We start from the raw sequence: 14,859 nt of genomic DNA, 5'->3' as shown, positions 1-14,859 counted from the left end.
AAAGACGTTTTTTTTAATGTTTTAGATATATTTTTGGAATATATATAAAATAAAAATATATATGTAATTTTAGATGTTATATCAATCTTATTAACGAAACTGTTAATTATTTTGGCTAAAAGTTGAACTTCCCAACAAGTGGACAAATGTCAGTGTCAAAATGACGCATCAATCTATGAAACGACGACCAAATCCAAGCTTCATGTATTGTTTTTTATTGTGTGCCGGCAACTTAAGCATGTTGCAGAAAACTTCCTCCACATTTACTCTACAATAATAGCACGCTACACTCTACCATCAATGTCAACCATAAACATTTTTTAATTTCCCCCTATTTTTTTTCTCATTATTTGATTTTTAATTTCCCTAACATCGTCCTTTATATATACCGTGCCCAATATGTTTGTCTAGCATGTATCGCCCTTCTCACAGTTCATAATTCGAATCAATTGAATCTAAGGATCATCACATATGGAGAAATTGTTTGAAATTAAAAGGAAGTTGTTGAAGTTTCTGTCAAAACAACCTGCGACTATACTAATGTTTCATAAGCCAACTCCGAATCCTTGTCGATCATCGCCAGCACGTGTTTCGATAATTCCGAAGGAAGCTCGAAGAAAGCACAACAAAGGTGGAAGCTTTAGTGCAAGAGAGCCATCGTCTCCCAAAGTGTCGTGCATGGGTCAGGTTCAGGGCAAGAAGAAGAAAAAGGGGAAGACACAGAGAAAGGCTCAGCAGATTTCAACCAAGAACAATGGCACTGTTGAAAACAAGAAGATTCTTCTTTGGATTCCCAAGGGAAGTGATGAGGGGTTAAAGCGAGAAGAGAATGGATCGGCCACAATGGAAGCCCCGTCGTTGAATACGATGAAGAAATTTGCTAGCGGGAGAGGAGTGTTGTATGATTTCGATGTTACAGTTGCAGAAAGATGATTGTGATTGTAATTTGAAACTTTCATTCGTAACATGCAGAGATAAAATCTATATATGTATTTTTTCTTTTTTCTTTTTGTGACCAAATGATGTTAGGACTTACATAGATCAGGTGCCGTTTGATGAACCCTAAAAAAGGAAAATTATATGCTTGACATTCATTTTTGAAGTGTAACATGGATGAAGTGAAAATTATACGAACTCTGAAAGATTTATTGTGGGCGAAATTTTTGTAAAGTTAAATGATATTACTATGCAAGATCATGGTTAATTTCAACTGAAGAAAACATAAATTATGGGTCGTGACGTTATTGGAATTAGGCCCACAAGATAAAGGGCTTAATCCACTGTTGAAATGACAATACAATATCGAAAGGTGAGTCATTTTGTTACAAAATAATTCGATTTTTTCATTCTATATACTAGGTATTGTAAAAGATAAAATAAATTACTAAAGAAATATTATACCATGCATAACTAAAAAATGGCTTTTTTATAATAGCAATTTTTTATTTTTTGACTCCATAACATATGAGGTAGAAAATTCAATAAAGTAAAATTACTGATAAAAATAAGTACATTTTTAAGAGTTTGATGGATTCAAACGCAATTTTATTTATTTAAAATAAATATTTTAAAACTTTTTTTAATGGTAGAATTGATTTTGAGAAACATTTTTCAAACGACTTATCTTATTGCTATAAGTAGTTGATGGGATACGAGGACTCTGTGATAGTTTCTAAGAATTGGTAAAATAATTTAAATGTGACAAAATATAAATAATGAAAAATTAGTTGAACCGCTCTCCAAAGTAACTTATGAGAGCGGTTCAATTCAACCGCTCTCCAAACTCGAATTTTCCAATTCTTAGTTGCTCCGCGTTTGCGATCCGTATAATGGAGAAATTGATCCAGAAACCCTAAGTTGCCCGTCAACGGTATATGATTGTGAATGGACGCGAAGGATATATTGGGATTACCCAAAAACTCATTCCCACCCCTCGAGAAGAAGTCTCGACCTCCCAAAGAGTCTCAGAGAAAACCAGATGGCATTTCGCGCGAGGTAGCATTTCTGAATTTTTTTATCAATTACTGTAATAATGCAATACTCAATTCTCTGTTTCTGGTTACTTAATTCAATTGTATTTCTAGGTCTATGCGCTTACTGGTGGCATGCCACCTCTTATGCCTGCTATTGAACCCTCTCAATTGAAAAAAAAACCTCATTCTCTTGAAAAGGTTTGGTTTATTTTATTTATTTCTTTATTTGTGTTTTCGAAATGCTTTAATCTGGTGATTTAACTTATTGAGGAATTTCACTTTTTCTTCCTCCGTTCAGATCACTTGGCAATGGCTTCCTTTCACCAGTTCTGCTCGTAAAGATAATCTTCAGCTTTACCATTGGGTTAGACACAGTCCTTGTAATCTTGTATCTTATGTGTGACTATGAGCATGCAAGTTATTGTTGTTTCTCTCTTCTAATTCAGGTTCGAGTTGTCAACGGTGTTCCTCCTACGGGGGACTATTCTTTTGCCAAGTATAATAAGGTAAATGCAAGTGTACTCTTTGTCTTCGTGCATGTTCTGCAATGCTTGGTTTTTGAATTTAGCTTTAGTGAATGTCTTCTGTTTGCATCATTGAATGTTCTTTTATATGGTGTGCTGCAGTCTGTTGACGTTATCAAGTACACAGACGAGGAGTATGACAAGTATTTGACTGATCCGGTGAGTATCATGTCTAATTGTACAATTCTATGGAACTTGATGAATGGTTTGCTTAAACTGATGTTGCTATTTTTTATGGCACCCAAACTGAATTTTATTCACTATATCAACTTGTAATTGTGGGTTCTCCATTGACTTCTATTGCAAGAGGACAATTGAAAGGTATTTTTGTGTATACACCATTTTAGAAGTGTTAAATTGCTTGTTACTTGTGACGGAGCTTATAAATCATTACATTGGAAAGGCCTTTTTTATTTTTGGAAATTGTGTTTTTCCTGTGTCGGCTAATGACAAGAAGTTATACCATTATATCCAAGAGGTGTTTTGTTTAGTCATTAATTTAACAGATTTTGTGTAAAATAATTGATGGACTGATAGAGACCTATTACTAGTGAGCCAAGCAAATGGCCTAGGACCTTGAGGGTTTACACTAGGATAAATATGACACTTGTAAGCTGGTTTATTATGTTTTCTGCTTTGCCTCTTGTAATATACCAACACTGAGTGATAGTTATACGGGAGGAGTGAGCTGCATGGATTCATGGATTCCTTTTTCTGTTATTATTTTTGGCTTCTGGCTTTGGGCAGAGATTGTTTTCTCTGTGGAGCACTTGCTCTGTTGGGGGAGGTTGTAGTTCTCTTATTTTGTTTCTCTATTCAAGAATACTACACATCTCTGCTCCTTGGTTTCCATTATAAATCCTTGACCTTGAGTTTAGCGTCAAGTTGGATTAATATACTTTTATGAGTGATGACATTATGCTATATATATGTAGATGTGGACCAAGGAGGAGACAAATCAACTATTTGACTTGTGTGAGAGATTTGATCTTCGATTTGTTATAATAGCTGATAGGTTCCCATCATCTCGAACTGTAGAGGAATTAAAGGATCGATATTATAGTGGTATGTCTTTGCTTAATAAATTATTGTGTGTTGCAAATTATCGTTTGTTCATACTTTAAGTTTGATTTGATGGAGAATGTGTAAGCAAAAATGTGATATTTTAACATTTTTTCTAATCTCATGCCCTGTCAGTATCCCGAGCGATATTAATTGCCAGGGCTCCATCTTCTGGGGATGTTGCAGCACATCCTCTTGTTAAGGTGCAGTAAAAACAAACTGGAAACTGCCTTATGATATTGCCATGTGGTCATAGTAGTAACTTTGCTTTCCTCCTTATTGCAGGAACCGTATAATGTTTCACAAGAAATGGAGCGAAAACGAGCACTGTCCATGGTCCTCTCTCAAACAAGGCAACAAGAACGAAGAGATGAAGAGGTTTTTACCTTTCTATAAAAAAGTTAAAAATTAGTAGTTTACATGTTTCTCTATGAGCATACTTTCACAGCAAATCAAATATAGCTACCTCCTGTTATTTTATGCAGGTTCTTGTCGAAGCAAAAAGAATAGCTGAATCACGCATTCCTCCTAAGGTAATCTTTTAAAGATTTGTTTTTTCTATAATACAAGTGTAGGGGAGGAATCATTATAAAAAATCAATGTTAAAGTTTTAGATTATCAAATTTGGATTTCTTGATTGATCATGATTCTAAATTCCTACACATGATTAAACTATTTGGTGAGGTTTCTTATGTATTTCTGCATCATACAAAATTATCCCGGTATTTACCTTTTCATTTGAATTGTGGCAACAAATTAATGGAATATATAAAATGTATTCACTTAAGCTGTACAAGCATCTGTGTGTCTGTCACTGTGATGTCATGCTGTTCTTCCCAAGTTATATGGACCAACCTAGTTGCTACCTTAGGTTGAGTATCGATTGTGTGGACCAAGCTCCACCTCTGGCTGTGCCCTTTATAAGGGCTTTCCCCTGACCAAACTATTTGTAGGTCATCAGAATTTTAATTGTTGCTTGCTTGCTGCTAAAGGGAAGGAACCAAAAACATCATCACCCATGTGTAGGTCATGGCATATATATTGCATAGGGGGCATAGGGTAGACCTCACTTTTTCTTTTACATTATTGTATACTAGAAACTGATTAAGGTCTTCACCTGGGGCCAAGATTGGAGCTTTGTGTGTATTGAGATAACACATGCTTGATTTTATGCGTTTTAGGTTGCTGAAGAGTCTCAGTTGTTTGCTTCTAATGCTGGTGCGGAATTTACAGAGAGGACTGTCCCGGGTGAGACTGTATCTCCGTCCAATATGCAACTTCCATCAATGGTTGTGCCTTCTACATTACCAGATAACACATCTACTTTAGCTTCTCTTCGCATGGTAAGTTATACAGAAGGTTTATGGTGATGCATCCTCTGTTCACTGACACTTTTTTTTAGCACCTCCTAAATCTCATTCCCTGGTCTGCCCATAGGAAAGGTTAACGTGGATACTGATGTTAAAAAAATTGATCATGTATTAATCATAATATTTCAATAATAGTTTTTTATGAGAGGCCATTTCAGCAATTTTTCTTATCCTTATACATTTGAACGTAGTCTGACAGCGAAACATTTCAGCTTCGTGTATATTTGAGAACATATGCTCTTGAGCAAATGGTACAAGCTGCAAACTCTTCTGCTGGACTTCGAACTATCAAGCGGGTTGAACAAACTTTGCAAGATCTTGGGGTTTGTTTTTACACTTTTGTTATGCAGTTATGATATTTCATTTTCTTGTCCCTGGTGCAGTCGTGTGGTATTCACTGATCTGTATTTGTTACAGTATATAAAGGCAAATGTTAATGAGTGCCTTAATGCAGTTGTTAAGGATTTGAAAATGGAAAATGTTAAATAAAAAATAAAGCTTTTATGTTTCGAATTTATTAATTGTTGTACTTTTATTAAATACTTTTCTATGTTTTTATTCTCTATCTAGTACCCTCTTAGGGTACTCATTAGTATTACTGTTTAGTAGGCTAGGGCCCATTTATAAAGCCCTTATGTTCTTTATTTTTGGAGGGCTGATGATTTTAAATGCCTGTTTTAACTATTAAATTGGTATTTGGTTTTGTGTGTATGGCTGCAAATGAGCTATATACTTTCAGTTTCAGAGATCTATCTAAGCTTGGCTTGTGTCAGCTTAACTAGCCTCATTACATTATCTTATAACATAAAAATATACTTGAGCTTATTTAAGCTTAAAACCAGCTTTATTACATGAGACTGAAAGGAATAATTTTGAATCATATAACTATACATGGATGGTCAAGATTAAAAGATTTAGGAAATCACATGATCACTTAAAAAGTCACGTGACTTTAAATAACTCACATGACTTGTATGTTCTAATCTTGATTATTCATGATAAGATCCTTTTCATTTGATACATCACACGCATATAATCTGAGCAGCAATGTGTTATGTGTATCAAATCTGAGCATATCATTGGATTCATGAGTTATTATACCTTTGTATATTATACCCAATCACTTAAGAAGAATAGTGATTCTATTTCTAATGCATTTCCCTTTTAATTTGGTTCTACTGGTATTGCAGGTCAATTTGAAACCAAGGGTTCCCACGAAAGCCGTTTGTGCAGAGCATCTTGAACTAAGAAAAGAAATATTAACTTGGCTGAATCTCCAGAAACAGGTATATAAGAGTTGCGATAGATATATTTGCTACTGGGAGCATTATTTATTGTGTATTCTTGAGTAGATTTTGAGGATCTCACTAGTTAGAATGTCCATATGGCTGCCTTTCTAATGTTTATTATTTTATAGGAGTAGCAATGTCAGTGTTTGCTTGCTTTTCCCAATTTCTTTAATTTAATCACTCGTAATGGTATTTGTTTCAGGTGCAATATAAAGAAGCAGAAGGCTCATCTTTCCGTGATGGGTCATATGGTGAAACACCAGGCACGCCAAAGGTTAGAAACCTGATTTTGGTTTTGATGTTTCCCCCTTTATTGCTTTCATTGTTTTAGGCCTGTGATTGTCCGAGCATTCCATTCTTTTACCCAAACACGAGTTTGTGATTTAGAAACTAATGACAGCTTTTGCATCGTGGTGGGGATCAGGATCGGTCATTTATTCCAGACCCCATGACTTTTGGAGGTAATAGATTAATTTCATTTGCATCTGCTACCTAATTTCGGTAAATGATAGGAATTTCATCCATTTATTATTAAAGCCATGCATATAACTCTGGTTTCAGTGGAAAGGGTTGGCAGAAAGGACCAAAAGCGCAAGGTACACTACAAAGTGTTTGTCCAATTATTTATCCTGGATTGTTCATTTTCCTCATACTTTTGGACCATTTTCCTAATCATTATTGTTGATATTGAAAATTTTGTTTTCAGGCTCCGGGAGCTCCATCGTCATCAGCTCATAAAAGACCTAGGAAACTAAAGGCCTCAGATCTTTAGCTCTACAGGTGAGAGCTTAAATTTTGCACAGATGATACAGACAAAACTTGTTATTTGCCATTTTATAATTTAATATCCGTCTGTACCATTTGTGTGGTTCTGTAATATATCTTTGGTGCTTCAATATCTTTACAGTACTTGTTCTTCAATTTTGCTTGAATAATTAACCAGCACAAGAAAGTTTGTTAATGCATTATATTTACTGAATGATGTTTTGCATGTTATTTGTCAGGTGGCCACCAGGAAAGGTGTTTTCAACTCGTAGAATTCTTTCAATCAAAATGTTGAATGTTGTAGAAAGTAGCAATGAACTCAAAACAGCTAGAAATTTTGATTGCGGTATATTTAGTCTAAATGAAGTTCGGTTTACTTTGTTCCGCAATTCAGACTAATGCCACTCTTGAATGAAAAAGGAGCATTGAGATCCTTGGGATGAGTGAGATCTCCCATCTTAACCATGTAGGTTTACTTTACTTTTTGTGCTGGTAATGCTTTGTAGGGATACCAGGTACATGGAAAAGGCTTTTTATTTGGATATGCATGTATATAAGTTTGGAATTGGGAAAATCTAGATGTCTTTGAAAGCTTATATCGAGATGTAGAGATTGAAAGCTGACAGAACATGTGTCTCGCTTCAGGGAAAAAGAGTGAAAAATAAAAATAGCAAAAATTTGAGGAAAAAAACCTTAATAACGAGCAGACACTCCCAATGAAGAAAATGTTTAGCAAAATGATCATTCAAACACAGGAGTTTAGGAAAGAAGGAAGGAGTAACTAATTCATTAACTGGTTATGTCCTTTCCATATTTGAAATAATTTTCTTAGTGCTATCTTCATGATGATTCGTTATGCTCAACATTTCTTGGTGCCTTCTCTCCACATAGAAGAATCACATACCTTGTTTGGACAAAGGATGAAATAGGGATTAGGGGAGAAAGAAATACGGGATAAAGAAATATAAGCGTAAAAATAAGATTAAAAATATGTTTTGATATGTAAAAAAGAGGAAAAACAAGTATTTTATTTAAATGAATACAAGTACAAGCCAGGGTTCATTGGCACTGGGCTACTTCACATTAACATCTAGGTGGATGGGTTAAATTTGCTAATTGCTTCCGTACAGTGTTATGCATTTCATTTATTTGTTAAATTGTAGATTATTTTTCATATTATCAAGATTGCTAATCCTTTGCTACCCCTTTACAGCATCTTTTTTATCGAGTTGTAATTTAATTAGGAAAGCTACCTGTCAAACTCTAACTAAGGAGAGCTTATGATGTTGATGCAAACCCAACAATTTTGTGAGAGGCTGAATTGGCTGATCATATTCCTATTAATTTATTAGGATTTACCTAAACGATGAATAAGAGGTAAAATAACATACATAAACAATAAATCTACTGGTACATTTACCAGATAAAGAAGTTTCCCAGGATAGCTAGTTACTTAAAGAAACTACGGCAATAGCACACTTGCAACTTGCTTGTTGCACCTCCTGAACCCTGATTAGTACACGAATTTTCAAAATCTCAAGCTCATTTAGTGAAAGGAGAAAAAATTTCAAAGTGAATATTCATATAGAATTTATAATAATCGGCAAAGGCTCCTCAATGAACCAGAGAAAATAGATAAACTAATAAAACATGGATATATCATTGATATAATTTTTTACGTTATTTTTTTTCTTTGCTTCTTCATCACATCAATCATCTCATACCACATTTATCTCTTCTCTCTTCCAATTTCTTCCTTTGTACAAATTTTTTACAAAGAATTTGTATAAATTCAAAATCTCTATATCATAATCTTGATGCAGCTGAGTCCTTCCCGTTCGTTCATTCATTAATTCATCTCCCTACACATTTCAACGTGACAATGAGGACGCTCCTAATCCTAGGCAAAGAAGGTGACATTGAGAATATCTGGAAACTTGTCTTTGATAGCAGTTTTGATTCTTGATCCAATGGACTCAGGCCTAACATACTTCACAAGACACTCCCCACCTTCATCGTCATCCATATCTTCATCTTCACTCAACTCACTGCTTTCATATTCCCTTTCAGGGTCAGAGTCAACACTTTCATTGTTAGCATTTATCCATTCTATATCTCTGTTTGGTACACTGTTTGCATATGTTTCATCAACATCTTCTTTATCAATATTAACTGCAATGTCTTTGAAAAAAACATATAACTCAATGGCAGGAGTTGGCGGATGACGCTGATGTATTTGAAACATTTGTAAAATATCAGCATCATTCATTATTGGAAGTGTCTTATATTATACAAAACCTCCAAATATTGATACTGGACACCTATAAATAATACTTTTCACTGCCTTTGGAAACTCAAATATAATATTTTCAATAAGTCAATGCTGCAGTTCTTCAAATGATACATTCTCTCTCATATATACACATGTTGGCCTTTCATACCTAAATAACACATATTTACAAGTATTTGTAATAATTTCACCATTAAAATAAATTAATAAAAGTACACTTATTTTTTTTTTCAATAATAAACTCACTTTTTTTATCTAAAATGTTTCCTCTCCACTTACACTCTCTAAAATCTTGCTCTTTCAACTTACAAAGAATGAAGAACTCGGTATTTATAGGCAATTACCATAAAGTCGCTCTCATAAGTTTTTTTGGAGAGCGATTCAAATTGAAGCACTCTCATAAGTTCTCTTTGGAGAGCAGTTCAATTTGAATCGCTCTCTAATTCAGGCCAATGACGATTTTAGAGATCCATTGCAGTGTGGTCAAACATCGCTAGTGGCAATTTTTCAGATGTCCATGTCATTCAGTCTCCAGATTACAGGTTTTTGTTTGAGTTCTCGAAATATCTCGCCAATGGCGATTTTTGAAAGATCCATTGCAGTGTAGTCAAACATCATTAGTGGCAATTTTTAAGATGTCCATGTCATTCAGTCTCTAGAATATCTTGTCAATGGCGATTTTTGAAACACCATATTCACGTAAATTTACCAAAACATCATATTTTGTGTATATTATTTATATTTTATCATATTTAAATTATTTTACCATATGTATAGGCTGTGGTGGACCTCAATTCCCAAAATTTTCACATAATATAACTACCGGTTAGTCAATTACCCCACACTTCGACCAACCAAACCAACCAATCATTGTCAACTTCCAAAATATTCCTCTTTAGGTAGAAAATTGAATAAGATTCAAATCACTTTTATACATAGGATCTTTTTATACTGGTATAAATTTAAAATTTTTTACATCTAATCTAAACTTTTTATTTAATTTAAATTTAATAGGTTATAATTTATTACTTTACGGACGATTAAATTTTGGTTAAATAAAAGGCTCAAATTAAGCGTAAGAATTTTTAGACTTACATTGGTGTAAGAAAATTATATATATATATATATATATATATATATATATATATAGAGAGAGAGAGAGAGAGAGAGAGAGGGGGGGGATATATATGTGTATTCACTATATAATTTTCTCTTTTACCAAATATTCAATATTTGATTGAATACGTATAAATTTTGTAGAGGTTGGTTCAAATGTCTTAATAAGTTAACAAAAACAAAAATAAAAAAATATATTCAAGATTAATGCTAGTGAATTTTTGATAGTAAATTTTATACAATAATGTTAAGTTTAAATTACTTTAACCATAACATGATGTAACTTATTTTTTTTTCTTTGATTAATGCCGTATTATTATTTAAATGAAAGATAAGGTTTTAGAACTATAAGATTACAGCCGATGAGTGAGAGAGCATTGTTATCATACTTGCAAAACTTTGATACTATGTTAGTGGTAATACAATGTAGAGCTCCTAATATAGTTATATTTTAAATTTACGAGATGCTATATCTACAAAGTTCAATCAAAGTGCTCCCTAATAATTAATCGATATAACTTAAATATAATTTATTAAATATTTTTACTACAAATTTTAATCAAAATTAAAAAAAATTACATTTTATTTCGCTCTAACATAATATTAAGCTATCAAGAGGGAAGTGAAATAATTTTTGTTAAACAGTTACTTTTAATTTCATTTATATAAAACATGCTTTTAGTACAAACGAGAGTTCCAATAACAAATGGGGACAACCCAAACACGTGAGAGGCCCATTTCCCAAGCCCAGTGGGTTAGTTACTATTGACACTTGCCTCTTACGAAAAATTATTTCAAACAAAATATCTTTCACATTCGCAATGTTCGTGAGCCTCTGATTAGTGGCTCCTATGGCGGCAATAACCCCTATTTGTTCCACAATTAGATTCAGTACTCAAAACCATAGCCATGAATTCAAATCATCGATTTTCAGTTTCACACCTTGAAAGCAAAATAGCACAATCTGATTGGTCTTTGCCTCTAATCACAACCAGAATCTTCAGTCTTCTCCCGGATTATACTCTGCCAAGAAATTTGACCTCACCGCATCTAATGTTGACCTCGTTCTCTACGACGTTCGCCCTTACCTCATCGTCGACGGCGGCAACGTGGTCGTCGTCTCCGTGAAAGACAGCGTTATATCCCTACGTCTCCAAGGAGCATGTGAGAGTTGCCCTAGCTCCACCACAACAATGAAAATGGGAATCGAGCGCGTTCTCAAGGAAAAATTTGGCGAAGCCGTGAAGGATATACGTCAAATCTACGACGAAGAAACGAGAGAGACAACGGTTGAGGTTAGCTTTTGTTTACATATTTGAATTATTGAAATTGTTTATAATAACAAGTGATTATATGATTGTCTAATGTGAAAATTGAAATTATTTATAGGCGGTGAATAATCATCTTGGGATATTGAGACCGACCATTAAGAATTATGAAGGGAGTGTGGAAGTGTTGTCCGTTGAAGGTGGGGAGTGTCTTGTGAAGTATGTTGGGCCTGAGTCCATTGGATCAGGAATCAAAGCTGCTATCAAAGACAAGTTTCCAGATATTCTCAATGTCACCTTCTCTGCCTAGGATTAGGAACGTCCTCATTGTCACGTTGAAATATGTGTAGGGAGATGAATGAATGAATGAATGAACGGGAAGGACTCAGCTGCATCAAGATTATGATATGGAGATTTTGAATTTATACAATTTCTTTGTAAAAAGTTTGTCCAAAGGAAGAAATTGGAAGAGAGAAGAGACAAATGTGGTATGAGATGATTGATGCGATGAAGAAGCAAAGAAAAAAAATAACGTTGTAGAAAATTATATCAATGATATATCCATGTTTTATTGGTTTATCTGTTTTCTCTGGTTCATTGAGGAGCCTTGGCCGATTATTATAAATGCTATATGAATGTTCAATTTAAAATTTTTTCTCCTTCTACTAAATGAGCCTGAGATTTTGAAAATTCGTGTACTAATCAGGATTCAGGGGGTGCAGCAAGCAAGTTGCAAGTATGTTGTTGCCGTAGTTTCTTTAAGTAACTAGCTACCCTGGGAAACTTCTTTATCTGGTAAATGTACCAGTAGATTTATTGTTTATGTATGCTATTTTACCTCTTGTTCATTGTTTAAGTAAATCCTAATAAATTAATGGGAATATGATCAGCCAATTCAGCACCTCACAATATTGTTGGGTTTGCATCACCATCATAGGCCCTCCTTAGTTAGAGTTTGACGGGTAGCTTTCCTAGTTAAATTAGGACTCGATAATAAAGATGCTGTACAGGGGAAACAAAGGATTAGCAATCTTGGTAATATAAAAAATAATTAGCAATTTAACAAATAAATGAAACGCATAACACTGTATGGAAGCAATTAGCAAATTTAATTTGTCAGTTCACTTTGGAGAGCGGTTCAATTCGAACCGCTCTCATAAGTTCACTCGTAAATCTAATCTAATTTTCATATATAAAAATCTAAAAAATTATTTTAATTTAAATGAAATTGGTGACAATTATAATTTTATCTATTTTTATTTTTAAATTTGATTTACTTATCATCGTGATCTAAGGCATGATAGAAGGAATAAAAAATAAAACATTAAACGTATGAAAAATATATAACTTAATAAAAAAATAAAATAATTGTTTAAATTATCTAAAATTCATATTTATGATATAGAAAATGAAAAAACTGACCAATGAATGAACTACCCATTTGAGAGTGAGCAGGAAAGTGGTACGACTTTGTTGGATAGTGCTCATTCTAATACGAGGGGAGAAAGTGAGAGGGAAAACTTGAAAAGGGGCCTAATTGATAATTCCCCAAATCTATAGTTGCAGGCGTGTCCACGGGTCGGTTTGGTTTGGTTAAGTTTTGTGAAAAAAATTTTGAAATTGCAAAGTTTGGAGAGCGGTTCAAATTTATTCCCTCTCAGAAGTTAACTTTGGAGAGCGCTTCAATTTGGACCGCTCTCATAAGTTCACCCCTAAATCTAATCTATTTTTCATAAATAAAAATTTGAAAAATTATTTTAATTTAAATGAAATTGGTGACAATTTTAATTTTATCTATTTTTCTTTTTAAATTTGATTTACTTATCATCGTGATCTAAGGCATGATAGGAGGAATAAAAAATAAAACACTAAAGGTATGAAAAATATATAACTTAATGAAAAAAATTGAATAATTGTTTAAATTATCTTAAATTCATATTTATAATATAGAAAATGAAAAAACTGACCAATGAATGAACTATTCATTTGAGAGTGAGCAGGAAAGTGGTATGACGTCGTTGCATAGTGCCCATTCTAATACGAGTGAAGAAAGTGAGAGGGAAAACTTGAAAATGGGCCTAATTGATAATTCCCCAAATCCATACAGGGGTGTCCACGAGTCGTTTTGGTTTGGTTCTGTTTAGTGAAAAAAAATTTGAAAATGCAAAGTTTGAAAAGCAGTTTAAATTTAACCGCTCTAAGAAGTTAACTTTGGAGAGCGCTTCAATTTGAACCGCTCTTAGAAGTTAACTTTGGAAAGCGCTTCAATTTGAACCGCTCTTAGAAGTTAACTTTGGAGAGCGGTTCAATTCGAACCGGTCTCATAAGTTCACTTTGAAGAGCGGTTCAATTTTAACCGGTCTCATAAGTTCACTTTGGCCCAATTTGAACTGCTTTTAGAAGTTAACTTTAGAGAGCAGTTCAAATTTAACCGCTCTCAGAAGTTAACTTTGGAGAGTGGCTCAAATTTAATCGCTCTCACAAGTTCACTTTGGAGAGCGCTTCAATTGGAACCGCTCTCATATGTTCACTTTGGAGAGCGCATCAATTTGAACCGCTCTCATAAGTTCACTTTGAAGAGCGGTTCAAATTTAACTGCTCTCATAAGTTCACTTTGGAGAGCGCTTCAATTTGAACCGCTCTCATAAGTTCAGTTTAGAGAGCGGTTCAATTCAAAATAATTTCACTTTGGCCTAATTTGAACCGCTCTCAGAAGTTAACTTTGGAAAGCTGTTCAAATATTACTACTCTCAGAAGATCCCTTTGGAGAGCGGTTCAATTCGAACCGCTCTCATAAGTTCACTCTTAAATCTAATCTATTTTTCAGATATCAAATTTTAAAAAATTATTTTAATTTAAATGAAATTGGTGACAATTATAATTTTATCTATTTTTGTTTTTAAATTTGATTTACTTATCATCGTGATCTAAGGCATGATAAGAGGAATAAAAAATAAAACATTAAACGTATGAAAAATATATAACTGAATGAAAAAAATGGAATAATTGTTTAAATTGTCTGAATTTCATATTTATAATATAGAAAATGAAAAAACTGACAAATGAATGAACTACTCATTTGAGAGTGAGCAGGAAAGTGGTATGACGTCGTTGCATAGTGCCCATTCTAATACGAGTGGAGAAAGTGAGAGGGAAAACTTGAAAAGGGACCTAATTGATAATTCCCCAAATCCATAGTTGC

General features: G+C 33.7%; 3 protein-coding genes across 6 annotated transcripts; all 3 read left to right on the top strand.

Moving 5' to 3' along the window:
* Positions 1–471: 471 nt before the first annotated feature.
* LOC113870490 (uncharacterized protein At1g76070-like) lies at positions 472–933 on the top strand. The gene has a single exon (XM_027507076.1). It carries the CDS (start codon positions 472–474, stop codon positions 931–933), a length of 462 nt encoding a protein of 153 aa, XP_027362877.1.
* An 842-nt stretch (positions 934–1,775) lies between these two features.
* On the top strand, positions 1,776–7,985 carry LOC113869171 (SWR1-complex protein 4-like). 4 transcript variants are annotated; one of them, XM_027505365.1, is made up of 17 exons: positions 1,776–1,995; positions 2,085–2,171; positions 2,272–2,337; positions 2,420–2,479; positions 2,600–2,656; positions 3,433–3,562; positions 3,695–3,762; positions 3,845–3,937; positions 4,045–4,092; positions 4,741–4,902; positions 5,142–5,252; positions 6,120–6,215; positions 6,421–6,492; positions 6,643–6,679; positions 6,780–6,814; positions 6,925–6,998; positions 7,223–7,985. In XM_027505365.1, the coding sequence occupies exons 1-16, from the start codon at positions 1,885–1,887 to the stop codon at positions 6,988–6,990; spliced, it is 1,299 nt and encodes a 432-aa protein (XP_027361166.1). In that variant the 5' UTR covers positions 1,776–1,884; the 3' UTR covers positions 6,991–6,998; positions 7,223–7,985. The 4 variants fall into 4 exon arrangements, with proteins under 4 accessions (XP_027361166.1, XP_027361164.1, XP_027361165.1 ...); XM_027505363.1 differs by having other exon boundaries at positions 1,829–1,995; positions 6,619–6,679; positions 7,223–7,577; XM_027505364.1 differs by having other exon boundaries at positions 1,857–1,995; positions 6,756–6,814; positions 7,223–7,550.
* Positions 7,986–11,201: 3,216 nt separating this feature from the next.
* Positions 11,202–12,327, top strand: LOC113869700 (nifU-like protein 1, chloroplastic). Its single transcript, XM_027506153.1, has 2 exons — positions 11,202–11,684; positions 11,779–12,327. The coding sequence occupies exons 1-2, from the start codon at positions 11,583–11,585 to the stop codon at positions 11,965–11,967; spliced, it is 291 nt and encodes a 96-aa protein (XP_027361954.1). The 5' UTR covers positions 11,202–11,582; the 3' UTR covers positions 11,968–12,327.
* Positions 12,328–14,859: the final 2,532 nt, after the last annotated feature.

The sequence above is a fragment of the Abrus precatorius genome, unplaced genomic scaffold (genome assembly GCF_003935025.1).
Source record: "Abrus precatorius isolate BTA unplaced genomic scaffold, Abrus_2018 Scaffold6, whole genome shotgun sequence".
In the NCBI taxonomy this organism is placed as follows: domain Eukaryota; kingdom Viridiplantae; phylum Streptophyta; class Magnoliopsida; order Fabales; family Fabaceae; genus Abrus; species Abrus precatorius.
Note: the sequence above shows the minus strand (reverse complement) of the source record. Positions and strands in the feature narration are given on the sequence as shown.

Bases quoted from the DNA above. Each gene is read 5' to 3' on its own strand.
- LOC113870490 (XM_027507076.1), top strand. From the start codon at position 472: ATGGAGAAATTGTTTGAAATTAAAAGGAAGTTGTTGAAGTTTCTGTCA.
- LOC113869171 (XM_027505362.1), top strand. From the start codon at position 1,885: ATGGACGCGAAGGATATATTGGGATTACCCAAAAACTCATTCCCACCC. The intron at 2,172-2,271 runs GTTTGGTTTATT...TCCTCCGTTCAG, and splicing joins AACCTCATTCTCTTGAAAAG to ATCACTTGGCAATGGCTTCC. The intron at 3,563-3,694 runs GTATGTCTTTGC...ATGCCCTGTCAG, and splicing joins AAAGGATCGATATTATAGTG to TATCCCGAGCGATATTAATT.
- LOC113869700 (XM_027506153.1), top strand. From the start codon at position 11,583: ATGAAAATGGGAATCGAGCGCGTTCTCAAGGAAAAATTTGGCGAAGCC. The intron at 11,685-11,778 runs GTTAGCTTTTGT...AATTATTTATAG, and splicing joins CGAGAGAGACAACGGTTGAG to GCGGTGAATAATCATCTTGG.